This window comes from Ranitomeya imitator, chromosome 2, assembly GCF_032444005.1.
Source record: "Ranitomeya imitator isolate aRanImi1 chromosome 2, aRanImi1.pri, whole genome shotgun sequence".
NCBI classification, from domain to species: Eukaryota; Metazoa; Chordata; class Amphibia; order Anura; family Dendrobatidae; genus Ranitomeya; species Ranitomeya imitator.
The window spans coordinates 496,739,645-496,765,971 of NC_091283.1; the positions used below are offsets into that span (position 1 = coordinate 496,739,645).

The 26,327-nt window shown below is 46.5% G+C and overlaps 1 protein-coding gene across 1 annotated transcript in view; it reads left to right on the forward strand.

Annotated features, from left to right (window-relative positions):
• Positions 1 to 26,327, forward strand: part of LOC138664647 (NXPE family member 4-like) — a 405,114-nt gene that overhangs the window by 188,478 nt on the left and 190,309 nt on the right. Inside the window, exon 4 of the mRNA XM_069751533.1 lies at positions 6,840 to 6,901. Within this exon, the coding sequence (XP_069607634.1) occupies positions 6,840 to 6,901 (62 nt within the window). The remainder of the gene's footprint in view (positions 1 to 6,839; positions 6,902 to 26,327) is intronic.

The following is a 26,327-nucleotide window of genomic DNA, read 5'->3' on the forward strand; positions in this document are numbered from 1 at the left end:
CGACCACTGCACACCTGACAACTCCATGTCTGCCATCCTACTGCCTGCCCGTGTATGTGTATCCTCCCACAAAAACATAACAGCCCGCCTCTGTTCACACAGTCTCTGAAGCATGTGCAGTGTTGAGTTCCACCTTGTTGCAACGTCTATGATTAGGCGATGCTGGGGAAGGTTCAAAGAACGCTGATAGGTCTGCATACGGCTGGAGTGTACGGGCGAACGGCGGATATGTGAGCAAAGTCCACGCACTTTGAGGAGCAGGTCGGATAACCCCGGATAACTTTTCAGGAAGCACTGCACCACCAGGTTTAAGGTGTGAGCCAGGCAAGGAATGTGTTTCAGTTGGGAAAGGGAGATGGCAGCCATGAAATTCCTTCCGTTATCACTCACTACCTTGCCTGCCTCAAGATCTACAGTGCCCAGCCACGACTGCGTTTCTTTCTGCAAGAACTCGGACAGAACTTCCGCGGTGTGTCTGTTGTCGCCCAAACACTTCATAGCCAATACAGCCTGCTGACGTTTGCCAGTAGCTGCCCCATAATGGGAGACCTGGTGTGCAACAGTGGCAGCTGCGGATGGAGTGGTTGTGCGACTGCGGTCTGTGGACGAGCTCTCGCTTCTACAGGAGGACGAAGAGGAGGAGGAGGGGGTGCGAACGGCTACAGCCAATTGTTTCCTAGACCGTGGGCTAGGCAGAACTGTCCCAAACTTGCTGTCCCCTGTGGACCCTGCATCCACCACATTTACCCAGTGTGCCGTGATGGACACGTAACGTCCCTGGCCATGCCTACTGGTCCATGCATCTGTTGTCAGGTGCACCTTTGTGCTCACAGATTGCCTGAGTGCATGGACGATGCGCTCTTTAACATGCTGGTGGAGGGCTGGGATGGCTTTTCTGGAAAAAAAGTGTCGACTGGGTAGCTCGTAGCGTGGTACAGCGTAGTCCATCAGGGCTTTGAAAGCTTCGCTTTCAACTAACCGGTAGGGCATCATCTCTAACGAGATTAGTCTAGCTATGTGTGCGTTCAAACCCTGTGTACGCGGATGCGAGGCTAAGTACTTCCTTTTTCTAACCATAGTCTCATGTAGGGTGAGCTGGACTGGAGAGCTGGAGATCGTGGAACTAGCGGGGGTGCCGGTGGACATGGCAGACTGAGAGACGGTGGGAGATGGTATTGTTGCCGCCGGTGCCCTAGATGCAGTGTTTCCTACTACGAAACTGGTGATTCCCTGACCCTGACTGCTTTGGCCTGGCAAAGAAACCTGCACAGATACTGCAGGTGGTGCGGAAAATGGTGGCCATACACTGCCGGAAGGGATGTTGCGTTGCTGACTAGCTTCATTGGCCGAGGGTGCTACAACCTTAAGGGACGTTTGGTAGTTAGTCCAAGCTTGCAAATGCATGGTGGTTAAATGTCTATGCATGCAACTTGTATTGAGACTTTTCAGATTCTGTCCTCTGCTTAAGGTAGTTGAACATTTTTGACAGATGACTTTGCGCTGATCAATTGGATGTTGTTTAAAAAAATGCCAGACTGCACTCTTTCTAGCATCGGATACCTTTTCAGGCATTGCAGACTGAGCTTTAACCGGATGGCCACGCTGTCCTCCAACAGGTTTTGGCTTTGCCACGCGTTTTGGGCAAGATACGGGCCCGGCAGATGGAACCTGTTGCGATGTTGATGCCTGCTGCGGCCCCTCCTCCTCCGCTTCAGAACTGCTGCCGCCTGCACCCTGTTCCCCCAATGGCTGCCAATCGGGGTCAAGAACTGGGTCATCTATTACCTCTTCTTGTAGCTCGTGTGCAACTTCGTCTGTGTCACCGTGTCGGTCGGTGGTATAGCGTTCGTGATGGGGCAACATAGTCTCATCAGGGTCTGATTCTTGATCAGCACCCTGCGAGGGCAATGTTGTGGTCTGAGTCAAAGGACCAGCATAGTAGTCTGGCTGTGGCTGTGCATCAGTGCACTCCATGTCAGATTCAACTTGTAATGGGCATGGACTGTTAACTGCTTCACTTTCTAAGCCAGGGACGGTATGTGTAAAGAGCTCCATGGAGTAACCCGTTGTCTCGCCTGCTGCATTCTTCTCTGTTGTTGTTTTTGCTGAAGAGGACAAGAAAGCGACTTGTCCCTGACCGTGAACATCCACTAACGACGCGCTGCTTTGACATTTACCAGTTTCACGAGAGGAGGCAAAAGAGCTAGAGGCTGAGTCAGCAAGATAAGCCAAAGCTTGCTCTTGCTGCTCCGGCTTTAAAAGCGGTTTTCCTACTCCCAGAAAAGGGAGCGTTCGAGGCCTTGTGTAGCCTGACGACGAACCTGGCTCCACAGCTCCAGACTTAGGTGCAATATTTTTTTTCCCACGACCAGCTGATGCTCCACCACTACCACTACCCTCATTACCAGCTGACAATGAACGCCCCCGGCCACGACCTCTTCCACCATACTTCCTCATTGTTTTAAAAACGTAAACAAACTAACGGTATTTGTTGCTGTCACACAAATTACACGGTGAGCTATAACTTCAGTATGATTTAGCTACCCCTTTACAGGTGAGTGAGACCACAACGAAAATCAGGCACAATGTTACACACTCTGTTGTTGGTGGCAACAAATGAGAGAGATGCCACACACGCAGGACTGTCACTGAAGCACAAATGTAAATATTAATCTCCCACTGATTTGATTTTTTTTTTTTTTTAAGGGAGACTTTAGGAAAAAAAAAATAGAATAAAATGATTTTTTCAGGAAGAATTTAGAAACCAAACCAAATAAAATGATTTTTTCAGGGAGAATTTAGAAAACAAATAAAACAAAAAAAGCCTTTCTATGGCCCACTGAGTGAGAGATGACGCACACAGGAGTCAGGAGTGGCACACAAGCCCAGAGGCCAATATTTATCTCCCACTGATTGATGTAGTGATTTTTTCAGGTAGATTTTGGAACCCAAATCAAGCTAAAAAAATAATAGGCTTTCTATGGCCCACAATTGGAGAGAGAGAGAGAGATGGCACACCCAGGAGTCAAGACTGGCACACAAGCAGAAAGGGCAATATTAATCTCCCACTGATTTGTTTTTTTTTTTTTTTTTTTTCAGGGAGACTTTAGGAAAAAAAAAATAGAATAAAATGATTTTTTCAGGAAGAATTTAGAAACCAAAGAAAATAAAATGATTTTTTCAGGGAGAATTTAGAAAACAAATAAAACAAAAAAAGCCTTTCTATGGCCCACTGAGTGAGAGATGACGCACACAGGAGTCAGGAGTGGCACACAAGCCCAGAGGCCAATATTTATCTCCCACTGATTGATGTAGTGATTTTTTCAGGTAAATTTTGGAACCCAAATCAAGCTAAAAAAAATAATAGGCTTTCTATGGCCCACAATTGGAGAGAGAGAGATGGCACACCCAGGAGTCAAGACTGGCACACAAGCAGAAAGGGCAATATTAATCTCCCACTGATTTGTTTTTGTTTTTTGTTTTTCAGGGAGACTTTAGGAAAAAAAAAATAGAATAAAATGATTTTTTCAGGGAGAATTTAGAAAACAAATAAAACAAAAAAAGGCTTTCTATGGCCCACTGAGTGAGAGAGGACGCACACAGGAGTCAGGAGTGGCACACAAGCCCAGAGGCCAATATTTATCTCCCACTGATTGATGTAGTGATTTTTTCAGGTAGATTTTGGAACCCAAATCAAGCTAAAAAAATAATAGGCTTTCTATGGCCCACAATTGGAGAGAGAGAGAGAGATGGCACACCCAGGAGTCAAGACTGGCACACAAGCAGAAAGGGCAATATTAATCTCCCACTGATTTGTTTTTTTTTTGTTTTTTTTTCAGGGAGACTTTAGGAAAAAAAAAATAGAATAAAATGATTTTTTCAGGAAGAATTTAGAAACCAAAGAAAATAAAATGATTTTTTCAGGGAGAATTTAGAAAACAAATAAAACAAAAAAAGGCTTTCTATGGCCCACTGAGTGAGAGATGACGCACACAGGAATCAGGAGTGGCACACAAGCCCAGAGGCCAATATTTATCTCCCACTGATTGATGTAGTGATTTTTTCAGGTAGATTTTGGAACCCAAATCAAGCTACAAAAAATAATAGGCTTTCTATGGCCCACAATTGGAGAGAGAGAGAGAGAGATGGCACACCCAGGAGTCAAGACTGGCACACAAGCAGAAAGGGCAATATTAATCTCCCACTGATTTGTTTTTTTTTTTTTTTTCAGGGAGACTTTAGGAAAAAAAAAATAGAATAAAATGATTTTTTCAGGAAGAATTTAGAAACCAAATAAAATAAAATGATTTTTTCAGGGAGAATTTAGAAAACAAATAAAACAAAAAAAGGCTTTCTATGGCCCACTGAGTGAGAGATGACGCACACAGGAGTCAGGAGTGGCACACAAGCCCAGAGGCCAATATTTATCTCCCACTTTTTTTTTTTTGTTCCAGGGAAAATTTATAAACCCAATTAAAAAAATAATAAATAGGCTTTCTATGGCCCACTATCTGAGAGACAGAGAGAGATGGCATGCTTAGGACTGGCACACAAGCCCAAAGGCCAATATTAATCTCCCTTTTTTTTTTAAGGGAGAATTTATAAAACAAAAAAAAATAAATAAATAGGCTTTCTATGGCCCACTATTTGTGAGAGAGATGGCACGCTCAGGACTGGCACACAAGCCCAGAGGCCAATATTAATCTCCCACTTTTTTTTTTTTTCCAGGGAAAATTTATAAACCCAATAAAAAAATAAATAAATAAATAGGCTTTCTATGGCCCACTATCTGAGAGAGAGAGATGGCACGCTTAGGACTGGCACACAAGCCCAAAGGCCAATATTAATCTCCCACTGATTGATTTATTGATTTTTTCAGGTAGAATTTAGAACCCAAATAAAGCAAAAAAAAAAAAAAAGGGCTTTCTATGGCCCACTGAGTGAGTGATGATGCACACAGGAGTCAGGAGTGGCACACAAGCCCTGAGGCCAATATTTTTCTCCCACTGATTGATGTAGTGATTTTTTCAGGTACATTTTAGAACCCAAATCAAGCAAAAAAATAAATAGGCTTTCTATGGCCCACTATTTGTGAGAGAGATGGCACGCTCAGGACTGGCACACAAGCCCAGAGGCCAATATTAATCTCCCACTTTTTTTTTTTGGTTCCAGGGAAAATTTATAAACCCAATAAAAAAAAAAAAAATAGGCTTTCTATGGCCCACTATCTGAGAGAGAGAGATGGCACGCTTAGGACTGGCACACAAGCCCAAAGGCCAATATTAATCTCCCACTGATTGATTTATTGATTTTTTCAGGTAGAATTTAGAACCCAAATAAAGCACAAAAAAAAAAAAAAAGGGCTTTCTATGGCCCACTGAGTGAGTGATGATGCACACAGGAGTCAGGAGTGGCACACAAGCCCTGAGGCCAATATTTTTCTCCCACTGATTGATGTAGTGATTTTTTCAGGTAGATTTTAGAACCAAAATCAAGCAAAAAAATAAATAGGCTTTCTATGGCCCACTGAGTGAGTGATGATGCACACAGGAGTCAAGAGTGGCACACAAGCCCTGAGGCCAATATTTTTCTCCCACTGATTGATGTAGTGATTTTTTCAGGTAGATTTTATAACCCAAATCAAGCAAAAAAATAAATAGGCTTTCTATGGCCCACTGAGTGAGAGATGACACAGACAGGGATGGCACTCTAGCAGAAATGTCAATCTTAATCTCCCACAAAAAAAAAAAAAACAGGGAGTGTCCTTCAATTACTATCTCCCTGCAGTAATCTCAGCCAGGTATGGCAGGCAGCAATAAGGAGTGGACTGATGCACAAATTAAATAAAAAGTGTGTACAAACCAAAAAGATAGCTGTGCAGAAAGGAAGGAACAAGAGGATTTGTGCTTTGAAAAAAGCAGTTGGTTTGCACAGCGGCGTACACACAGCAATGCAGCTATCAGGGAGCCTTCTAGGGCAGCCCAATGAGCTACAGCGCTGAGGGGGAAAAAAAAAAAAATGTAGCTTCCACTGTCCCTGCACACCGAGGGTGGTGTTGGGCAGTGGAAATCGCTACAGCACAAGCGGTTTGGTGGTTAATGGACCCTGCCTAACGCTATCCCTGCTTCTGACGAAGCGGCAGCAACCTCTCCCTAAGCTCAGATCAGCAGCAGTAACATGGCGGTCGGCGGGAACTCCCCTTTATAGCCCCTGTGACGCCGCAGACAGCAAGCCAATCACTGCAATGCCCTTCTTTAAGATGGTGGGGACCAGGACCTATGTCATCACGCTGCCCACACTCTGCGTTTACCTTCATTGGCTGAGAAATGGCGCTTTTCGCGTCATTGAAACGCGACTTTGGCGCGAAAGTCGCGTACCGCATGGCCGACCCCGCACAGGGGTCGGATCGGGTTTCATGAAACCCGACTTTGCCAAAAGTCGGCGACTTTTGAAAATGAACGACCCGTTTCGCTCAACCCTAGTCCTCTTTTGAGGTTTTGCCACTAGCTTTGTCCCATAAACTAACATTGGTCTGAGTGCGATCCGATGCTTCGTCAGATTGCACTCCGACCGAAAATATGCTTGTGCAGTGGTGCATCTGGACATTTTAGAGGCATAAATGTCAGTATTGGATTGCATGCTTTTTTGTGTTGCATTTTAATTTTATTGTCACTGCTACGATTTTTGTTGTGGGAACTTTGGTATTGTAATTCCATATGAATGCTTTCATTATAGCTCGAATTGGAACAAAGAAATAAAAAAAAAAGCTTTTTACTTTTCTCTTTGTCGACTAGTTCAGAGATATTTTTAATACCCTTGCTTTATCATTTTCTTCTCAGAGAGAACATTGCAATAGAAATTCCCAAAAACCTTGAATATGTTGATGTAGAGAAATGTAACAGTAAGTATTTAGCGTTTTGTAAATTACATTGATTGCTATATGTGGTTTCAATTGATTTATGCGCATATTACTTTAATGACTTTAATTTTAATTTGTTGGGATAAGAATCCGCTTTGTTTTAGTTGCCAATGCAGGCATCATTTTTAATACACATAGTTTACTGGTTTTTAGAAATTTTAGGCTTATAGTTCGAAAATTTATGACAAAAAATGTATTTTTTCATCATTTTTAATTTTCTGGCAATCATATATTGTTACCCTGATGTTACTATCTAATCAGATGACTAGACAGACTACACCCACACTATGAAAATATATTGATCTACAGCAGAGGGTGTTCAGTATTAACCTGCACATTAGTGCAATATATTTGTGAGCCCATGCAGAAGTAGAGCACTCCTTCCAGCACATGGGAAAAATATTTTCAGCGGACCTCTTCTGATCTACATGAAATTTCAGACCTCATCACTAGTGTTGAGCGATACCTTCCAATATCGCGAAATATCGGATCGGATTGGATTGGACCGATACCCAAAAAATATCGGGTATTGCCGACTCCGATACCGAAAACCAATGCAAGTCAATGGGACACAAATATCGGAAAGAAAATAAACCCTTTCTTTCCTTGCACATCCAGTTCCGGAGGGGGGAAGAGTGTGGGCGGCGCGTGGGCGAAGACTGCGTCTGTGTGTGCGGGCGGGGTCTATGCGGGACCATGGGGGGTCTGTGTGGGCCTGCCAGGGATCTGTACGGGCCTCTCGGGGGTCTGTGCGGGCTGCTGGTGGTCTGTGTGGTCTGCCGGGGGTCTGTGCGGGCCTGCCAGGGGTCTGTACGGGCCTCTCAAGGGTCTGTGCGGGCTGCCGGGGGTCTGTGCAGGCCTGCCGGGGGTCTGTGTGGGCCTCTCAGGGGTCTGTGTGGGCTGCCAGGGGTCTGTGCGGGCCTGCCGGAGGTCTGTACGGACCTCTCAGGGGTCTGTAGGGCCTCTCGGGGGTCTTTGTGTCTGTGTGCAGGCATCTTTCGATGGGACTACAAGTCCCATCAGGCTATGCCTGCTACAATGACAGTGATTGACACATAAGCCAATGATGGGACAGTAGTAGTCCCATCATCCGGCTAATGTGTTGAATGTAAAAAAAAAACAAACACAAACATGCATACTACATACTACATACATACAACATACATACATACAACACACTATATGCTACGTACATACTACATATATACATACAACATACATACAACATACCACATGCATACCACATACACACATACTAAATACTACATACAACATACTATATACTACATACGTACTACATACTACATACATACAACATACTACATACATACTACATCCATACATACAACATACTACATACATATACACATTTCAACATATGTCCTTAAATAAGCTATAAATGGCACTTCAAATAACTGCATCAACAAAAAGCGGATTTAGATCCCATTAACCGCACAAAGAGAACCATGTAAGTAAAAGCAGAATATCTTTATTAATTACTATACATAAAAACAAACAAAAAACAAGACCTGATATATAACAACAAAGTGTCCAGTGAGAGATGAGAACCTACGTACTGTCCATAAACATAATAGCGATATTAACCAGTAATAATGGTATATATAGAGAGGATATAATAGAACTAGAGAGAGTACAAAGGAGGGCAACAAAATTAATAAAGGGGATGGGAGAACTACAATACCCAGATAGATTAGCGAAATTAGGATTATTTAGTCTAGAAAAAAGACGACTGAGGGGCGATCTAATAACCATGTATAAGTATATAAGGGGACAATACAAATATCTCGCTGAGGATCTGTTTATACCAAGGAAGGTGACGGGCACAAGGGGGCATTCTTTGCGTCTGGAGGAGAGAAGGTTTTTCCACCAACATAGAAGAGGATTCTTTACTGTTAGGGCAGTGAGAATCTGGAATTGCTTGCCTGAGGAGGTGGTGATGGCGAACTCAGTCGAGGGGTTCAAGAGAGGCCTGGATGTCTTCCTGGAGCAGAACAATATTGTATCATACAATTATTAGGTTCTGTAGAAGGACGTAGATCTGGGTATTTATTATGATGGAATATAGGCTGAACTGGATGGACAAATGTCTTTTTTCGGCCTTACTAACTATGTTACTATGTTACTATGTTACTATATATATATGTATATATATGTATATATATACATATATATATATATATATATATAATTTGCTATATAGACCGCTAGATGAGTAAGCTATGATGCCTGCTGGTAAACCATAATATGATCCACACTATGGAAATACAGGGGGAAGTATCAATACTACCACATGCCTAAGCAATAACCCCATCCATACGCTGAATCCTGCGTCACCAACACAATCCTCCTTCTAGCTCCTATATTTCTAAATATTTCCTATGGACAACAAATTATATATGTATGAAGAGGATAGTACCGTAAATGTAGTAGGTCCCTTCTCCCATGTGTGCCCCGATGCGCGTTTCGCCCAGAGCTTCTTCCGGGGGCGTGGTTAACGTGAGGACCTCGCGGTCATTAAATACAGCAAGCCACCAATAGAAATTCGGCAAATAATAAGGGGCGTGAACTAAGAGGTAAGTAGATGTCCGCCTTACTAAACGGCGCATGCGGCCAATGTCACCCTCCGGATATAAACAGAGGCACCTCCAGGTCAGCGCTCACTGGAAGGCAAGCGGAATTGCCAGCGTGTCCAGGTACGAGCGCTCCCGGAAATGCACGGAGCTGGGACATCAAGGCGCATGCGCACAGCCCGGAGGACATACCACAGTGGGGGAGAATGCCGATACCAAGAGAGCAAAGAAAAATAAACTCATTGTGCATGTATAAATGGAAGAGTAAACGAATAAAATAATTATTAACCAGTGTACTTTACTGAATAAAAATAATAATAAAAATAATACTGGTGAACCCGATGTGAGTATGTGAATAAACAAAATATAAAATTATAAAATCATCATAACTGTGCTCTGAATATATTTACCGTACTTATGACATTGTGTCCAACTCAATTCATAATTTAAACCCATAACGGGGACACTAAACGTGCATAAAAAATACATTAATTAAAAATAAAATGAATACCAATTAAAAAGGTATGTATATAATAAATCTAGTGATTACGAAATAAGTGATATATATTTTATTAAGATAAAATAGAACAAAAGTGCATGTGCCCACTGAGATAAAGTGCATGGGTGCTGAGTAAATATAAATATAGCTGCCACTAACTACCATCATATATATAGTCTCACAATGTGATCTTCAAACCCTATAATACTCTTCTTAATAGATTTTAATGAATAAGAGAGCTATATATTAAAAATAACATATATAGATAGATGTCACTCTAAGAATATATATATATAGATCTTATCAAAAGGTTAATAACACCTAAAACAATGACTTAATTTTTAAGGACTATGCCTGCATACCTATAATATATTCAAATCACAGACTTCCAATTTTTACCAATATTCCCATTTTTAAAATATATATATATATATATATATATATATATATATATATGTTATTGAAATATCCTTTTATTCTCTCTTTATTTCTTTTCTCTTTTCTTTTTTCTCTTTTTTTCTTCTTTTTTTCTTCCTATTTTCCCAAGAATGTCCATTCTCCTCCATGGTATCATATACGTCAAATACATGTCCTCCGACTATAGGAAAATAAAAAGGGGGTCATCACACAGCACACCAATGTCGAACCATCTATTGGAAAAAGATTAAAAATTAGTAAAAGATACCCATATTGTTAAAAATTATATATGAAATATTTAATAACCCACACTAAAAAGGATGTCCTCAAAAATATTAGAATCAACCTTTAAATCCCAAATAAGATGTCTATAAAAATGCTGAGAAGCCAAAACTTTCATTGAGGCCCTGTGGACTCATGGCATCCAATCGATAAATCCACTTGCTCTCAAGCTGGGCTAGGGCTCGGCCCAAATCACCACCCCTTGTCCCCAAGCCATGTGTACCTGTGGAAAGATATATATCGGTCTCACGACTAGAGAGCTCAGAATAAGGACACGTGAGCATGTAAGGGATATTGAAAAAGCCATGACATTGGTATGGTCAATTTATGTAGGGTGCTTAACCTTCTAGGCCCCAGGCCTGAAGATTTCCCCCTCCCCCCATAAACCATAAACGACACTAAAGCCAATGTTGGATAATTTTGGCCACAGCAGCCTTTATTAAACAAACAAATTAACATTACATAACTAAATAAACAATAAATCGGGGGTTGGTCCTTGAAGCTTGAAAATCTGGCGATTAAACAAAACCGTAACAAACAGTGGACGAACCAACCGTAACTTACTCCCAGCCGTTACCCCCTGGCTCGGGAGCACCAAATCACCCCGAAGGGTGCCATCGTCCACTGAACCTCTGAGGATCAAGCCACCGCTGGCCAAATCCCCCCAAAATCACCAGACCAAATAACCACCACATAAGACCAACTGAGGAATTCATATACCCACGGACCCCCAGCGCAATTTAGCACCAACTTCAAGGACCCCTCCCAACCGCCACAACGAGGGTCTCTTGACCCCTCAAAGACCCGAGACCCCCCCACACCGAATTGCTATGGCCCTCTCAATACCTTGTTGTAAACCCAGTGCCCATAGATCAATACCCACAGCGTTTAGGTGCACACCGTCACCCAACAAAAATTCCTCGCCCCCATCCTCCAGGTCCACATGCCTCACTGCCACACCTCCATTCCGTTGTACAAACCCGGACACAGCCCGATTGTGTTTGATCCGCACTTTATTAATCTTCGCAGACGATCTCGCGTGGCGCCAACGCCTGCGCGGCACGATATCCGACCACACGACAGTCAAGCCACTGTACGCCAACCATAAGCGTAAAAGGTCGTGCTTAATGTCCCTCACCAATTCCTGGAAAGGACGGACACCCAGATCGTTGCCTCCCGCGTGGAGCACCAAAATGTCTGGAGGCCTGTCAAGCTGGGCACTGTTGTGCACCTCCTGGCTGACCCTGCTCCATTCCATGCCCCGGAAACCTAACCAACGAATGACCGCCACGTCCCGATGAAACCCGAGCTGCTGTCCGTCTCGTCGCATATCGGCCCGTCGAGCGCCCCAATGGACATACGAGTGTCCCAATATCCAGAAAAAGAAGGGCTTGGCACCTACAACAAAAAGAAACTTAACATAGAAAACCATACAATAACTCTCTAACTTCGTAACGCCCCCCCCAGCCCCTCAGGGCCGAATGTAACTCCTGTACCTGTTCGACTCCCATCTACCAATTCTTTGCACCACCTCGGGCAACAAACCGCCCAACGCGGCCTCAGTCGCAGCCCCGATCCAAAAGGAATGCGAGGCGAGACGAGACGTATCCAAACCCATCAGCGCTAACCCCTGTCTAAAAACCGCTATGAATTGAAATTTTGACAAAAACGACCCATCCGCGTGGCATAATAAAGGCCCAGACCTCACCGGATCAAAACTGAGGAACGCCTGTAAACAACGAATGGGGCACATTAACAAATTAACCACTGCCCCCAGCACAACCCTTCGACCCCTTCCCAGCTGATCCGTTTTAGACCGCCGAATCCAGAATTCCAAACGACCGTTAGCCAGCACAACATCCTTAGCCAGCAAACCTCCACAACTACTCCTGCTCGGAGCCACCAGCTCCCCGATCCGCAAAGCCCCAAAAAAGGCTAAGGAAAAAGCCAAACGGAAAAGAGCGATCTCAAAATCCGAAACACAAACTTCCCCCAAGCGCCCCCCTAGGGATTCCAACATCTGGAAAGAAACCGGGCATCTGCGGTCCCCCGCACCTCTCTGTCGCCCGAACCCCTTAAATACCTGCCAGACCAGAAACACTTTCGTCAGATCCCTGAGCCCTCTAAGTTTAAAGCCAAAAGCCAAGCCCGCACAAATGTGCCCAGCCTTTGCTGAGGACCAGCCCTCCTTAGCCTCTTTACTCAGCCACAAAAATAAGGCGCCCACCTGATCTTCCGCAGAACCTCCACCCTGGCAGGATTCCAACCATCCTTCCCATGCACCCCATACTCCCAAGTGCTGGGAGCCAATGAAGCCCTTATCAAATGGTCTGCTGCCCTGAGACCATGCTCCAGAGTTTCGGTGGGCAATCCAGACCCAGTTCCTCCACCGTCGGAGCCAGTACATGAAATCGATCCCACTGCAAACGAGACAATGAGTCAGCGATAGAATTCTGAACCCCGGGAACATGAGTGGCAGTAACATGCGCATTTAAAGACAAGCAAAACCCGAAACACCGGAGGTGAGGATGCTGATAGGCTGTTGATAGCACACACCACACCCATATTGTCGTAATTAAAACGGATTCTCCTATTCCGAAACTCAGACTGCCACAAATGCACGGCCACCAAAATGGGAAAGATCTCCAGCAAAGTCACATTTTTAACCAAGCTGTTCGCAAACCATTCAGCTGGCCACCTCGTCGCGCACCACTGTCCTCTGAAGTAGGCCCCAAAACCTACACCGCCGGAAGCATCAGTAAACAAATCCAATTCTGTGTTAACTACAACGTCCTCCATGAGCAAAGACCTACCATTGTAATCCGCTAAAAAAGGATCCCAAACCTCCAAATCGGCCCTGTGCTCAGCTGTTAGCCGTACAAAATGATGCGGCGCACGAACTCCACTCGTGGCGGCCGCTAGTCTACGGGAAAAAACCCTCCCCATCGGAACGATGCGGCACGCAAAATTCAATTTACCAAGCAACGACTGAACCTCCCGTAACTGCAACTTCTTCACGTGCCTTGCCCTTGCGACCTCAAGCCGTAAAGCGACCACCTTCTCCTCCGGTAAACGAAATTCCCAATTCACTGTGTCGATAACAATGCCCAAGAACGAAAGGCACATACAAGGCCCTTCAGTCTTGCCCGGAGCCAACGGCACGCCAAAGAGCTCAGCCACCCAACAAACTGCACGCAAAACAAATTCACAGCACCGGGAATCTGCCAGACCAATGCACAAAAAGTCATCCAAGTAATGGATAACCGAATCAAAGCCCAATGTGTCCCGTACGACCCATGTAATGAACGAACTAAACGTTTCGAAGTACGAACACGACATGGAACAGCCCATCGGCAAACATCTGTCCACAAAAAACCCGCCGTTCCAAAAACACCCCAATAACCTTAAACTCTCCGGGTGAACCAGCAACAAGAGAAAAGCGGATTCAATGTCCGTCTTCGCCAAAAGCGCTCCCCTACCGCAACGCCGAACCCAACGGGCCACCTCGTCAAACGATGTATAAACAACCGAGCAGAGTTCCGGATCAATCCCGTCATTGATGGATCGACCCCGAGGGTACGACAAATGGTGAATTAGCCTGAACTTATTAGGTTCTTTTTTAGGCATGACACCCAATGGGGAAACCACCAAATCCACAATAGGGGGGTGTTTAAACGGCCCCGACATTCTGCCCAAAGCAACCTCCTTTGACAATTTCTCAGTGACGACACCAGCATATTCCTCAGCAGACCTGAGGTTTTTACAAGACCGGGGGATAGCAAACGGGGGGGGGGTATCCTAAAACCATCCTGAAACCCAGACCGCAACAGTTCGGCCCCCTTCCTGTCAGGGTACCTACTTAGATAAGGGGCCATCGCGCCCAGCTTCACCGGCGTCACCCCCTTTGGAATTACCAGACTCGGTCTTGGACTTGTTCTTTTTGAAACATCGTGCGGCACCATGTGAGGAACCACTGCAGTGCGAACACACGTGCTTAAACCTGCACGTAGCGCCGAATCTGCACTGGCCCTCATTAAATTGCCAGCATAAGCCATGCTTCTGCCCTCCCGACTGACTCCCGGACCCCCCAGCGGTCCCTTGGGATGCAGACTGGCCGGTGCCACTGGCCCCACCCTGAAAGGGTTGTCCCAACCGTGTGGGTGCCATCACCCGAAGCCATAAGCCAATATCATTTTGATCCCAACGTATAGCCGGTCGTATCGCTTTTCTCTGCCTGAACTGCTCATCATATCGGAGCCACGCCTGACCCCCATATACACGGTGTGTCTCACCAATCGAGTCCATTTAACAGAAAAGGCCAGAACAATTCTCAGGCGCCTTCTCACCCACAACGCTGGCCAGGATCGCAAATGTCTGCAACCAATTTACGAAAGTCTGCGGTATAAGCCGCCACCTACGCTTCTCTTCCTCCTCCTTCTTGCTCTCATCTTTTTTCCCCTTGTCCAAGTTAAACTTTTCCAGAAGAAGAAGGGAAAAGATTTCGACGTATTCGTCTTTCCAAATCTTTTCCCTCACTTCCTTCTTTAAATGGACCCCCAGCGGGCCCTCAAAGCACACAAACACTTCGCCATGCGCCCTGTCATCTAAATTAATCCTGCATTCTTTCTCTTTCTCGGTCTGTACTGATACGGACACCGGCTCAACAGCACTGTTGTGTGCCACCAGGCCCCAACCCGGAAACACACGCCCGGCTTCTCGCGGCCCTACCCACGCGGCCAACTGACCAGGCAAAGACACACCGCTATCCAGCCGCGCGATCAACTCTCTGACATTACCCAGCGCCCTGACTAACTATGCCCGACGCCCCCACCGTACCGACCCCCACAGACTGAGATACCGCAGTGGACGAACAAGACATGGAGCTATACTCACCGGGCTGCGAGAGAGCTGTGATCCCTCCAGCTGCTGGGCGTGCGTCCATACCATCGATCGATGTTCTCAAAGCTCCTTCAGGACCCTCCGGGAGAGGAGGTCCACTGATGACCGATCTCACGGATCCAGCTGGCGACGCTGCCGAGGGCCCGGCCGCCCTGGAAACGGGGAGCCTGTTGCTTGCAGATAAGCCAGCGGGCCCCTGAACCGGGGCATCCCTGCTGACTCTGGACCCCCAGCCCGATCCATAATGGGGGGAGTGATGCGACGATCCACTGCCAGCACTCCAGTGCTGGCACACGCCGAGAGCGCCATCAGCGCCATCTGGTGGCAGGTCCAGCAACCCCGGAACCACTGGGGGGCCACTTGCCGCTGCATTCACTGCCGTGCTCCACCGCTGCGTCATTCCCGGCGACGAAGCAGGACGCCTGCCAGGTGAGCTACCCCGGCAGCCTGCTGTAATATCCCTGGGTCCTCCTGCAACCCCAGCGAGCGCTAGCTCCGCCCCAGGCACAGGGCGGGAAGGGCTGCGCGACGCTGTAGGCCTCAGCCCGGCTGGTGGATTCCTCCCAGCCCGGGGCCTGCTGGGGCGCTTGGATGCAGGCGCCCAGACTGTAGGGTCCCGGGAGGGGCTCCGGCACCGGCGCTGAGGTCTGGAAGGGATGTCGGGAGAAAGCCGCTCTGGGGCACGTACCCGGCATGAACGCCACAGCGTTCCGGAATCCGCCGCTGCAGCGCCGCTTCAACCGCCGATGATCCCCGCCATTTGTGCTTCCAGCAAGCCCGGCGGCTGGCTCGCCGCTGCCTGCCGGAGAAACTCCAGGGCCTGGGCCACGGACGCCATGGTGAGTGGAGGAGCGAGGGGACTTCTCGCTGCGCTTCAGAGCGGGAAAGTGCCCCGCTCCTCCCCCTAACATTATAAATCCCCCACCCATTAACATAGCCACCCCCTCTAATGCCTCATTTCACCCACCCCCACCCCTCTCTTTCCCCAACCCCTGTCATGTCGGCTTCCACTAAGCGCCGCATGGGGGATGGGCGCCTGCTCCAGCCTGCACTAGACCATTGAGGACATCAACATTTTAAAATCCTTACCTAGGCATTTTAAAAAAACATCACGGGTACCTAAGTAAAGATCTCACTGTGAGAGGTATAGATCTGGTGAGCATGGGGACAAGGGGTGGTGATTTGGGCCGAGCCCTAGCCCAGCTTCAGAGCAAGTGGATTTATCGCTTGGGTGCCATGAGTCCACAGGGCCTCAATGAAAGTTTTGGCTTCTCAGCATTTTTAAAGACATCTTATTTGGGATTTAAAGGTTGATTATAATATTTTTGAGGACATCCTTTTTAGTGTGGGTTATTATATATTTCATATATAATTTTTAACAATATGGGTATCTTTTACTAATTTTTAATCTTTTTCCAATAGATGGTTCGACATTGGTGTGCTGTGTGATGACCCCCTTTTTATTTTCCTATAGTCGGAGGACATGTATTTGATATATATGATACCATGGAGGAGAATGGACATACATACATTACATACAATACATACATATAGACATACAGTACATATAACATATAACATAGAGAACATACTCACCATCACTTGTCACTTTGTTCCCCGAAGCCACTGTTATCTGTAAAAATATTAAAATAACAAACAAACAATAAACCCCCTGATCTGCAGAAATCCATGAATGTCCTAGGACGATCTCCCGTGGAGAATGGCAGCATCAGCTGATGCGACCGATCTCTAGGGGCTCCAAGAATACAATGACAAGAGGAAGGTATCCTTCCGCACTGTATTCCTCTGCCGCTGTAAAAAAATAGTCCCTAGTCTCACTTTTGGCATTGCTGTGTGAGAAAGTTCCCACGCAGCTTTTGCCATAAAGTGAGACCAGTGAACTATAGTAACCTCTCAGTGATGCACTGCAGGAGCCATTGTCTCCTGTCAGTGTGTCACTGAGGGTCCTATAGAGCAGTGACATCACCTGATGTCACTGTTCTATAGGGGAGATCGTCGTGGGACACTCGTTATTAATTGGACTACGGCGGACAGATAGTATACTGTTGTGAATTCCGCTCTTGGGCTCCCTCCGGTGGTTGTAAGTGGCACTTTTGTGAGTTCTGCTCTTGGGCTCCCTCCGGTGGTTTTAAGTGGTATGGCTGCTCCTTGGATTTAGCAGTCTGCAGCTGCTTCCACTGATTGTCTTTCTGCTCGGCTATTTATGCCTGGCTCTTCCCTTCAGCCAGTGCCACTTGTCAATGGTTCCTGGTTGGATTCACATCTCTCTTGGATTTCCCTGATATCCTGACCAGTTCAGCAAAGATAAGTCCTTGCTTTGCTCTTTTCTGTCCACATGTTGTGGACTTATTCGTTCTGTGCATTCTATGTTTTGTCCAGCTCGTCAGTATGGATTAAGTCAGTTAAGCTGGAAGCTCTGGGAAGCAGATTTACCCTCCACACCTTTAGTCAGGTGTGGAGATTTTTGTAAACTCTGTGTGGATTTTTGTAGTTTTTAATACTGACCGCACAGTATTCTATCCTGTCCAATCTATCTAGCTAGACTGGCCTCCTGTGCTACATCCTGGTTTCATTCTGTGTATGTCTTTTCCGTCTCCACTCACAGTCATTACTTGTGGGGGGCTATCTATCCTTTGGGGATTTTCTCTGAGGCAAGATAGTTTTCCTGTTTCTATCTTTAGGGGTAGTTAGTTCTCAGGCTGTGACGATGTGCCTAGGGAGTGACAGGAGCATCCCATGGCTACTTCTAGTGTTGTGTTGAGCTTAGGGACTGCGGTCAGTACAGGTACCACCTCCTTCAGAGCTCGTCCCATGTTGCTCCTAAACCACCAGATCATAACAGTATACGGTTTATTATTTTACATTTTTTGCAGGTGCTGAAGTATGGTAAGCATGGTTAAATTAAGAATATTAAAATACCTTTTTCTGGCTGTGTCTTTTTTTTTTTAACTCTTTCATTACTGTAGGATTAATAATGGATATGCGTCTTATTGACGCCTCTCCATTATTAACTCAGCTTAATGTCACCTTACAATAGCATGGTGATATTAACCCCTTATTACCCCATATCCCACCGCTACACGGGAGTGGGAAGAGAGAGGCTAAGTGCCGGAATTGGCGCATCTTACAGATGCGCCATTTCTGGGATGGCTGCGGATAGGTATTTGTAGCCGGGGGCCAATATCCATAGCCCCTCTCTAGGCTGTGAATATTAGCCCGCAGCTGTCTGCATAGCCTTTCTGGCTATAAAATATAGGGGGACCCCACATCATTTATTTTAATAGCCAGTAAAGGCTACGCAGACAGCTGCGGGCTGATATTCATAGCCTGGCAAGGGCCATGGGTATTACCCCCTTCCCTGGCTACAAATATTGGCCCCCGGCCGTTGGCTTTCCAACTCTGGCACAGAAAATTGCACGGGAGTCCACGTCAATAAGACGCCTATCCATTATTTATCCTACAGTAGTGAAAGAGTTAAAATAAAAATAAAGACACAGCCAGAAAAAAGTATTTTAATATTCTTAATTTAACCATACTTACCATACTTCAGCGCCTGCAAAAAACGTAAAATAATAAACCGTATACTACCTGTGCACCGTAGTTCAATTAATAACGAGTGCCCCACGACGATCTCCCCTATAGAACAGTGACATCAGGAGATGTAACTGCTCTATAGGACCTTTAGTGACACAGAGACAGGATACAATGGCTCCTGCAGTGCATCACTGAGAGGTTACTATAGTTCACTGGTCTCACTTTATGGCAAAAGCTGCGTGGGAACTTTCTCACACAGCAATGGCAAAAGTGAGACTAGAGACTATTTTTTTACAGTGACGGAGGAATACAGTGCGGAAGGATACATTCCTCCCGCCATTGTATTCTTGGAGCCCCTAGAGAGCGGTCGCATCAGCTGATGCTGCCGTTCTCCACAGGAGATCGTCGTGGGACACTCGTGGATTTCTACGGATCAGGGAGTATATTGTTTGTCTGTTATTTTAATATTTTTTACAGATGACTCTGGCTTCGGGGCGCAAAGTGACAAGTGATGGTGAGTATGTACTCTATGTTATATGTACTGTATTTCTATATGTATGTATTGTATGTAAAGTATGAATGTATTGTATGCAGTATGTATGTAGTATGTATGTATGTAGTATGCATGCAGTATGTATGTATGTAGTATGTATGTAGTATGTTGTATGTAGTATGTAGTATGTTTGTATGTAGTATGTATGTAGTATGTATGTATGTTGTATGTATGTAGTATGTATGTCAAGGGTGTCAAACTGCATTCCTCGAGGGCTGCAAACAGGTCATGTTTTCAGGATTTCCTTGTACTGCACAGGTGATAATTTAATCACCAACTCATTATTTGTGTAGGTGATTAAATTATCACCTGTGCAGTACAAGGAAATCCTGAAAACATGACCTGTTTGCAGCCCTCGAGGAATGCAGTTTGACACCTCTGATGTATGTAGCATGTATGTTGTATGTATGTATGTAGTATGCATGTAGTATGCATGTAGTATGTAGTATGTATGTAGTATGTATTTGTATGTATGTTATATGTATGTGATATGTTGTATGTATGTAGTATGTTGTATGTAGTATGTATGTAGTATGTTGTATGTATGTGTGTAGTATGTAGTATGTTGTATGTATGTAGTATGAATGTAGTATGTATGTTGTATGTATGTAGTATGTATGCATGCTGTATGTATGTACGTATGTTGTATGTTGTATGTAGTATGTATGTCTGTGTTTTTGTTTTTTTTACATTCAACACATGGCGGATGATGGGACTACTACTGTCCCATCATTGGCTAATGTGTCAATCACTGTCATTGTAGCAGGCATAGCCCGATGGGACTTGTAGTCCCATCGGACGATGCCTGCACACAAACACAACCCCCGACAGGCCCGCAGAGACCCCCGACAGGCCCACAGAGACCCCCGGCAGCCCACACAGACCCCCAGTAGGCCTGCACAGACCCCCGGCAGCCCGTACTGACCCATGGCAGCCTGTACAGACCCCCGGCAGCCCGCACAGACCCCCAGCAGGCCCATACAGACCCCCAGCAAGCCCGCACAGACCCACCACAGTCACGCACAGACCTCGCATGCACACACAGACACGCAGTCTCCGCTCACCCGCCCACACTCCATTATAGTGCATCATTGCACTATGGGAACTTCCGATTCCGGTATTCAATATTGTGAAAGTATTGGATCTCAGTATCAGAACTCTGAGACAGCGAATATCGGCCAATACCCCATATTTGCAGTATCGGAATGCTCAACACTACTCATCACATATTAGTAAAAAGTTGGAAAGCCTTATTGTTTTCCTTTCATTTTGCTTTATTCTAGTTAAATAATTTCACATATATCATACCCTATTTTTTTTCTTTACAAATTTTTTATTTATATTTTGGAGGAGCATCTTATTTTCATTTTAAACTTTAATGATTTATGAACGTTGACTTTTGATTTTCCTATGGTGGCCTTTATTAAGTCTCCAGAATTCATGGTAACTATTCAATATAAATCACTGAAAATTAGAGATACAGAGGTGTCCACAGTAAGTATGCAAGCAACCTAGCCATCCAATGAGGATGGCTAAATATAGTGTGTCAGTAAAGTCATGGTGCACTTTTGACCAGTCACTGGAAAGCAGCAAAAAAACGATATAAATGTGAAATCTGCTCCAAATAAAAGAAAAACTCTCCCAGTTTCATACCTATTCAGTGCAGTTTGATGTGGGCTCCATTTGTTGCCCTACACACATCAAAATGATAGCATAATCTTGTGGTTGCATGATGTCACAGACCTTGCAGTGTATTAATCAGAGTTCAGTTTATCAGGGGTTAAACTGACTGGAGGCTCAGCAACAGTTTAAATAAGTTTGTGTTGTTTGATTGGTTCTTGTTATCTCTCCTCATGAACAGGTCTGATATGATTGAGCCAGAGAAATTGTGCCAAAATGCGAACTATAAAAGTGCACCATGATTTTACGGACACAATGTAGTACTCCTCAAAGTAGTCTAATATGTGTTGAGTTCCCGCGTCTGCACAGGGGGAATCTCGAACCATCTCTGCTGCAGTCTCCCATTCTTCTCCAGCCGCAGTGGAGTCTGCTCAGTAGAGACGTCGTTCCCAGCATCTTGCTCAGTCTCACTCTGTGCATAGGGTTACTGCTGCTTTGCCTGCTTCTGCCATTGAAGCCAGTGCTGGACAGCGGCGAGCAGATGCTTTTGGGATCTATGTCCTGCTTTTTCCCTTCTGAGCATGCCCAGGGTGAGATCTCCCATTGGAGATCGAGGGTCACATGCTCAGATGCTGCAGCGGTTCTCATTGGTCCTTTATTGGAAGGTCCTGAACGTGCTGCAGCTATATAAGCTGTGCATGACCACACGGCGATGCGCTAGTGTACATTTGTAAACGTGTGTGTGTTGTGATTGAAAGTCGTTCATTAAAATCCCCTCCCTATTGGATGACTGTTCGTGGAAGGTGGGTGATTGCTATCTAGCGCCCGACTTAGCTATCAGCACATTAAACACCTTACAGCGTCTAATAGCTGTCACAGCCAGTGCGGCGCCATGCGCTTTCACAGCGCTTTCCTGACCCAAGTCTGGGTGGTTAGTGGCGTCCGCCAGTGCGGCACCGCATGCACTCTCGTGCATCATTTATTATTACTTTGGTCAGGCTGACACCCCATTAGCGGTGTCGAGCGCAAGTAGTCTAGTCGGACTCGGATCCCAAGTCTTGGGACTGAGCTTGGTGACTCCTTGCTTGCGCTCTTGTGTGCGGTACCGCGGCCCTGTGAAATAACAGGGTTCCCTTCCTTCACACAGGGTGAAGTTAACCCGTGTGTGTATTCATAATGTACCGCCATATAGTCCGTCATTACTTGGCAGCAGGTTCCATCTCTGCACGGTGGACCCCAGGCTGCGAACGCACCTTAATCTATCTTATTATTTGGTGCGTTCCACTAGCCCTAACATTACACTAGCGCCAGGGTCTGGCTAGTAATGACGGACATAGAGCAATCCTTGCGGTATATCCAGCAGCTGGAGGGTAGGTTGGTGGCTCTCGAGAGCTCAACCTCAGCTGTGGATGTTACCGCAGTTGCTGTACAGGCTGCTAGCGTGGCTGCAGCAACCTTATCCACTGCCACCCCTGTTCCGACATTATCTCGCCTCCTGCTGCCAGAAAAATTTTCTGGAGATAGCAAATCTTGTAGAGGATTCATGAGTCAGTGCTCTATTCACCTCGAGCTCCTGGCTGCATGTTTTCCCACAGAGCAGGCTAAGGTGGGATTTATTGTCTCTCTCTTGTCGGACAGGGCGTTGGAATGGGCTACGCCGCTGTGGGAGCGTGGCGATCATGTGGTGCAGAGTGCTCTGCTGTTTCTGAGTACTCTGAAACAGGTCTTTTTAGGACCTCAAGTCACCCATGATACTGCGCTCCAACTGCTGGCATTAACTCAGGGTGAGTCCTTGGTCAGCCATTTTGCCGTCCACTTCCGCACTTTAGCTTCTGAGCTGGTCGGATAAAGCCCTTATCCCCATATTTTGGATAGGGCTGGCTGATCACATGAAGGACGCTCTGGCCACTAGGGAGATTCCTGCCACACTGGAGGAGTTAATAACTATCTCTACTCGTATTGACCTCCGTTTTAATGAGTGGAGGTTAGAATGAGCCCAATGTAGGCAGAGGTTTCGGCTGGCTCCTACCTGCGTCAAACCTCTGGAATCTCCGGTCCTGGTTCCTGAGTCACATGACGCCATGGAAGTGTCACGAGCGGGATCTAAGTCCCGGACCGCTTGTGCACTCAAGGTCTGTCATGTTTGCCAGCAGTCCGGACATCTTGCCACCAGATGTCCCCAGCGGTCGAGGAAACGTCAGCGTCTAGTGGTAGTGGGTGGAGGTACACTAGACACGGCAACGTTTGCCTCCAAATTGTCCTTTAAGGGGACAATCATAGGCTCATTCTCCCACTCGGTAGAGCTCTGTGTGGATTCTGGGGCGGAGGGCAATTTTATGTCTTCTGCCTTTGCCCAACGTCACGCAATACCCCTGGTTATGCTAGCTCAGCCAGTAACGGTACGAGTGGTGAATGGGTCGACACTGCCCTCACAGATAACACACCAGACCATCCCTTTTACTCTGTCCATGTCACCATCCCATCAGGAGATTATATCTCTGCTCGTCATTCCTGAGGAGATTGATGAGGTCCTGTTGGGAATACCTTGGCTACGGTACCACTCTCCTCATATCGAGTGGTCCTCAGACACAATTCTGGGATGGGGTGAATCTTGTGGGGGTAGGTGTCAGAAGGAGTGCGTTCAGGTTGCTACTACAGAGGTACCCGCAGATCTTTCCTCTCTCCCCAAGCAATACTGGTCTTATGCAGACGTGTTCTCCAAAAAGGCGGTGGAGACCCTTCTGCCCCATCACCCCTATGACTGTCCTATTGATCTCTTGCCTAGTGCTGAGCCTCCCCGGGGTTGGGTCTATCCGTTATCTCTCCCGGAGACGGAGGCAATGTCACAGTACATCCAGGAAAATCTGGCAAGAGAATTCATCAGGAAGTCAGTGTTACCTGCTGGGGCAGGGTTCTTCTTCGTGCAGAAGAAGAATGGAGAATTGCGTCCATGCATAGACTACAGGGGTCTTAACGCCATCACCGTTAAGAATAAGTATCCTTTGCCCTTGATATCTGAGCTCTTCGATAGGCTTCGTGGAGCAAGGATATTTACTAAATTAGATCTGCGGGGTGCTTACAACCTGATTCGCATCCGTGAGGGGGACGAATGGAAGACGGCTTTTAACACCAGGGATGGGCACTATGAATATCTGGTGATGCCCTTCGGGCTCTGTAATGCCCCAGCCATCTTCCAAGACTTTGTGAACGACATCTTCCGGGATATGCTCTCCACCTCGGTCGTAGTCTATCTGGATGACATTCTCATCTACTCTCCAGACATTGACTCCCACCGGAGAGATGTTTGCAAAGTCTTCGACCTCCTATGGGCAAACTCCCTCTATGCCAAGTTGGAGAAGTGTATGTTCGAGCAGGAGTCCTTACCTTTCCTGGGCTATATCATCTCCGCCCAGGGATTGGCTATGGATCCTGCCAAACTACAGGCTGTGATGGACTGGCAGGAACCCCATTCATTTAAAACGGTGCAGCGCTTTATGGGGTTCATTAACTACTATCGTCAGTTCATCCCACACTTCTCAACTTTGGTAGCTCCCTTGGTTGCCCTCACCAAGGAGGGAGCAAATCCCAAGTTGTGGTCAGAGGAGCTCTCCAAGGCCTTTCTCTCGATTAAGTCACACTTCGCTAGCGCTCCAATCCTACATCGCCCCGATGTAGATAAGCCATTTGTCATGGAGTTGGATGCCTCTTCCGTTGGTGCTGGAGCAGTCCTTTTCCAAAAGGATGCTCAAGGTCGGAAGCATCCTTGCTTCTTCTTCTCCAAGACCTTCACACCAGCGGAGAGGAATTATTCCATCGGGGACAGGGAGTTGCAAGCCATGAAGTTAGCTTTTTCAGAGTGGAGACACCTCTTGGAGGGAGCTCGCTTTCCCTTCCAAGTGTTCACTGACCACAAGAACTTGGTGTACCTGCAGACAGCCCAGCGGTTAAATTCTCGCCAGGCCAGATGGTCCTTGTTCTTCTCCCAGTTTCATTTCATCCTCCATTTTCTTTCTGGGCAGAAGAACATTTGGGCCGATGGTCTCTCTCGCTCCGTTGTGATATCTGTGGAGGAGGAAGAGGAGCCTCGGCTTATTGTCCCCACCGAGAGCTTGAGAACTGTGGCCCCGGTTTCACTAGAGTATGTGCCTCCGGGCAAGACTTTTGTACCATCCAGTTTGCGACAGGAGGTTCTCTCTTGGGAACACTCGTCCAGGGTGGGTGGACATTTTGGTTCCAAAAGGACATCTGAGTTACTGGCAAGGACATACTGGTGGCCGCATATGGCTCGTGATGTCGCAGAATATGTTCGGGCGTGTGTCTCTTGCGCCAAGAACAAGTCCCCTCGGCAACGGCCAGCTGGTTTGCTTTACCCTCTGCCGGAGGCGGACAGGCCCTGGGAGATGGTCGGGATGGACTTTGTAGTGGGCTTACCCAAGTCTCGTAACTGCACCATTATCTGGGTGATCACCGACCATTTTTCCAAAATGGTGCACTTGGTGCCTCTTCCACGGCTACCTTCTGCACGGGCTCTGGCTGTGTTGTTTATCAAACACATCTTTCGCCTACACGGTATGCCAGACAAAATTGTTAGTGATCGGGGTCCCCAGTTTGTGTCTCAATTCTGGAGAGAGCTTTGTCGTCTACTCAGTATTGAGTTGAATCTCTCTTCGGCATATCATCCCGAGACGAATGGGTTGGTAGAGAGGGCCAACCAGACCTTGGTCACATATTTACGACATTTTGTCTCTGCCAGGCAGGATGACTGGGCATCCTTGCTCCAGTGGGCAGAGTTTGCGCTTAAAAACTCTGTAGCCGACTCCACCGGTCAGACTCCATTCCTCCTAAATTACGGCCAGCATCCGCATGTCCCTGTGCCCATGCCTGTGTCTTCCGCCGATTCCAGGGTGGCAGACTGGGCTGTGGAGGCACGGGACATTTGGGACTGCACTCAGGATGCCATTCGGGCCTCCAAGGAGAGAATGAGGTCCCCCG